At 35.1% G+C, this 2,405-nt stretch overlaps 1 protein-coding gene across 1 annotated transcript in view; it reads left to right on the top strand.

The window, feature by feature from the left end:
• The window catches only part of LOC106879565 (myosin-IIIb), a 114,320-nt gene that overhangs the window by 65,308 nt on the left and 46,607 nt on the right, over positions 1–2,405 (top strand). The window contains exon 12 of the mRNA XM_014929199.2: positions 1,624–1,710. Within this exon, the coding sequence (XP_014784685.1) occupies positions 1,624–1,710 (87 nt within the window). The remainder of the gene's footprint in view (positions 1–1,623; positions 1,711–2,405) is intronic.

The following is a 2,405-nucleotide window of genomic DNA, read 5'->3' on the forward strand; positions in this document are numbered from 1 at the left end:
TATATATATATATATATATATATATATATATATATATTCATATGAATGTATGTATGTATGCATGTATAGTAAAAATGCATGGCTCAGTGGTTAGAGCATCAGGTTCAAAGTCATGAGGTAGTGAGTTCATTTTCTGTTAGTTCTGTTCTTGAGCAAGACACTTTATTTCATGTTGCTCCAGTTCACTCAGCTGTAGAAATGAGTTGTAACATCACAGGTGCCAAGCTGTATCAACCTTGGCCTTTCTCTTAGATAACATCTGGTACACATGGGTGGCTGTTGGTCTTCTGTAAACAATCCTGTCTGGACTTGTGCCTTGGAGGGTAACTTTGTAGGTGTAATCTCATGGTCATTCACCGCAGGTGGTCTTTACCCCATGTATGATTGTGTGTGTATATGTATGTATGTATGTATGTATGTATGCATGTGTGCATGTCTGCCTGCTTGCTTGCCTGTCTGTCTGTTTTCTCTTTCTCTTTTTGATTTAGAGCAAATTTTTACTGGCCACCTACATTGTAGAAAGGTTGTGAAGGAAAGTATCTTGTTTTAACCATCACCCTTTGAAGGTTAAGAAGATCTTGCAGATTTTTATAGTCACAGATGTATGTATGTGTTTTTGTGTGTATGTGTGTAGTATGTATAAAGTTCGATAATTTATATATATATGCCCTGAGGAAGGCATGAAAGGGTCTCTTTTGTGTGACCAGCGTTATCATGTCTGATCTCAAAGGCAAGCCTACTCAGCCACAAGCATGGTCACAGAGGTGGCCTCCATTTACCAATATGATATCTAGCATGTTCTTTCATGCACCTTGTCGTAGCAGAGTGTGTGGATTAGTCAGTGAACTCACCTGCTATTATAAACCCTAAAATCTAGATGGCTGGGATGTTGCTGGAAGGCTGACTTATGGTCGGTGTGGAATGATGTGTAGGTCCCTTACAAGCTATATGAGACACCATTAGCAATGGAGAGACCAAATGTATGAGGTTTGTTAGAATGAAATGGGTCTTCTAAGAACTGGTCTTACTAGGTCATGAATTGAGAGGAGTTTATTCATTACATTGACTCTAGTAGTTGACTGTTACTTTACTTTATTGGTTCCAAAAAGATAAAAGGCAAAGTTGATTTTGGTGGGATTTAAACTCAGCAAAGCATTTTTCCACTGCCCTAATGACTCAGCCAATCCACTGCCTTAAAATTCTAGATCCTTGCCAGCAGGGAATTGAACTCTCATCTCCAGCATGATGGACAAGGATACTTACCACTGCACAACAACAACAACAACATATTACAAATAGGAAATGCTACTTCATCCATTTACTCATTATGAAGTATACAGAAAAAAAGCTCTTCATCAGTTTAATTCTTATACTAGAGTAGACAGAATCTGAATATATGATGATGATCATCATCATCATTGACAATGATAGCAACAGCAACAACAACACCACATAGCATTTGCTGCCACTACCTCCATCATCATCATTATCGTCATCATTATCAACATTATTATTTTAATGCTCTCTTTACTCTGCTGATGTGGACTTATTGATGTGGAGATATTTCTCATGTTATTACTGATCACATAAATCTGACCTGTTTTATTGTTTATTCTCTTTCAGTATGTTTTCCAATTAGAACAAGAAGAATACAACAAGGAAGGAATAGACTGGAAAGAGATTAAGTTTGTTGACAACCAACCTTTACTGGTAAGCAGGAACCTTTTATTGTACATTTTGATATTAAAGCTAAATTACCATCATGTATAAAACTTAGTCTTTAGAACCAGAAACTGTAGTTTTAGTTTTTAACTTTAGCTTCAATCTCAAGAATTAGAATCTTTAGTCTTTGTTTCTACAATAAGAAACTTTATTCTTACAACCACATTGAAGTAGTCATTGAAGTTATAGGCAGAGTCACAGAATAATCTTATAAGAAAGCTTATCAAGAACATGTGTACAAATTTACAAATTTTTGTGAAAATACATTTGGTTTTTGCTAGATTAGAGTTGGTTTATTAAATTACCAGATATGTCCTTAAATACTTCCAGCATTCTCTGTTTAGATTGATAGATATACTACACAATATATCAATACACACACACACACACACACATGTATCATATATATATAATATTCTCTTGATGAGGGTAGCTGGCCTTGCTGTAATGTCTTTATATGACTAGTTCCAGTTACATACCCATGACGTGTTGCACATTTTACCTGCATATTATGATTATTATGTAATTCTAGGCTTCGTGAAACAGCTGTTGAGTTAAGAAATTACATATTTTATTCTGTAGTATTTTTGTGCTCCATGTAAATGCACACACACACACCCATACACACACATATAAAACCTGTGTTTATCTGCACTACTACCTATATATATATATATATATAT

Source organism: Octopus bimaculoides, chromosome 2 (assembly GCF_001194135.2).
Source record: "Octopus bimaculoides isolate UCB-OBI-ISO-001 chromosome 2, ASM119413v2, whole genome shotgun sequence".
NCBI classification, from domain to species: domain Eukaryota; kingdom Metazoa; phylum Mollusca; class Cephalopoda; order Octopoda; family Octopodidae; genus Octopus; species Octopus bimaculoides.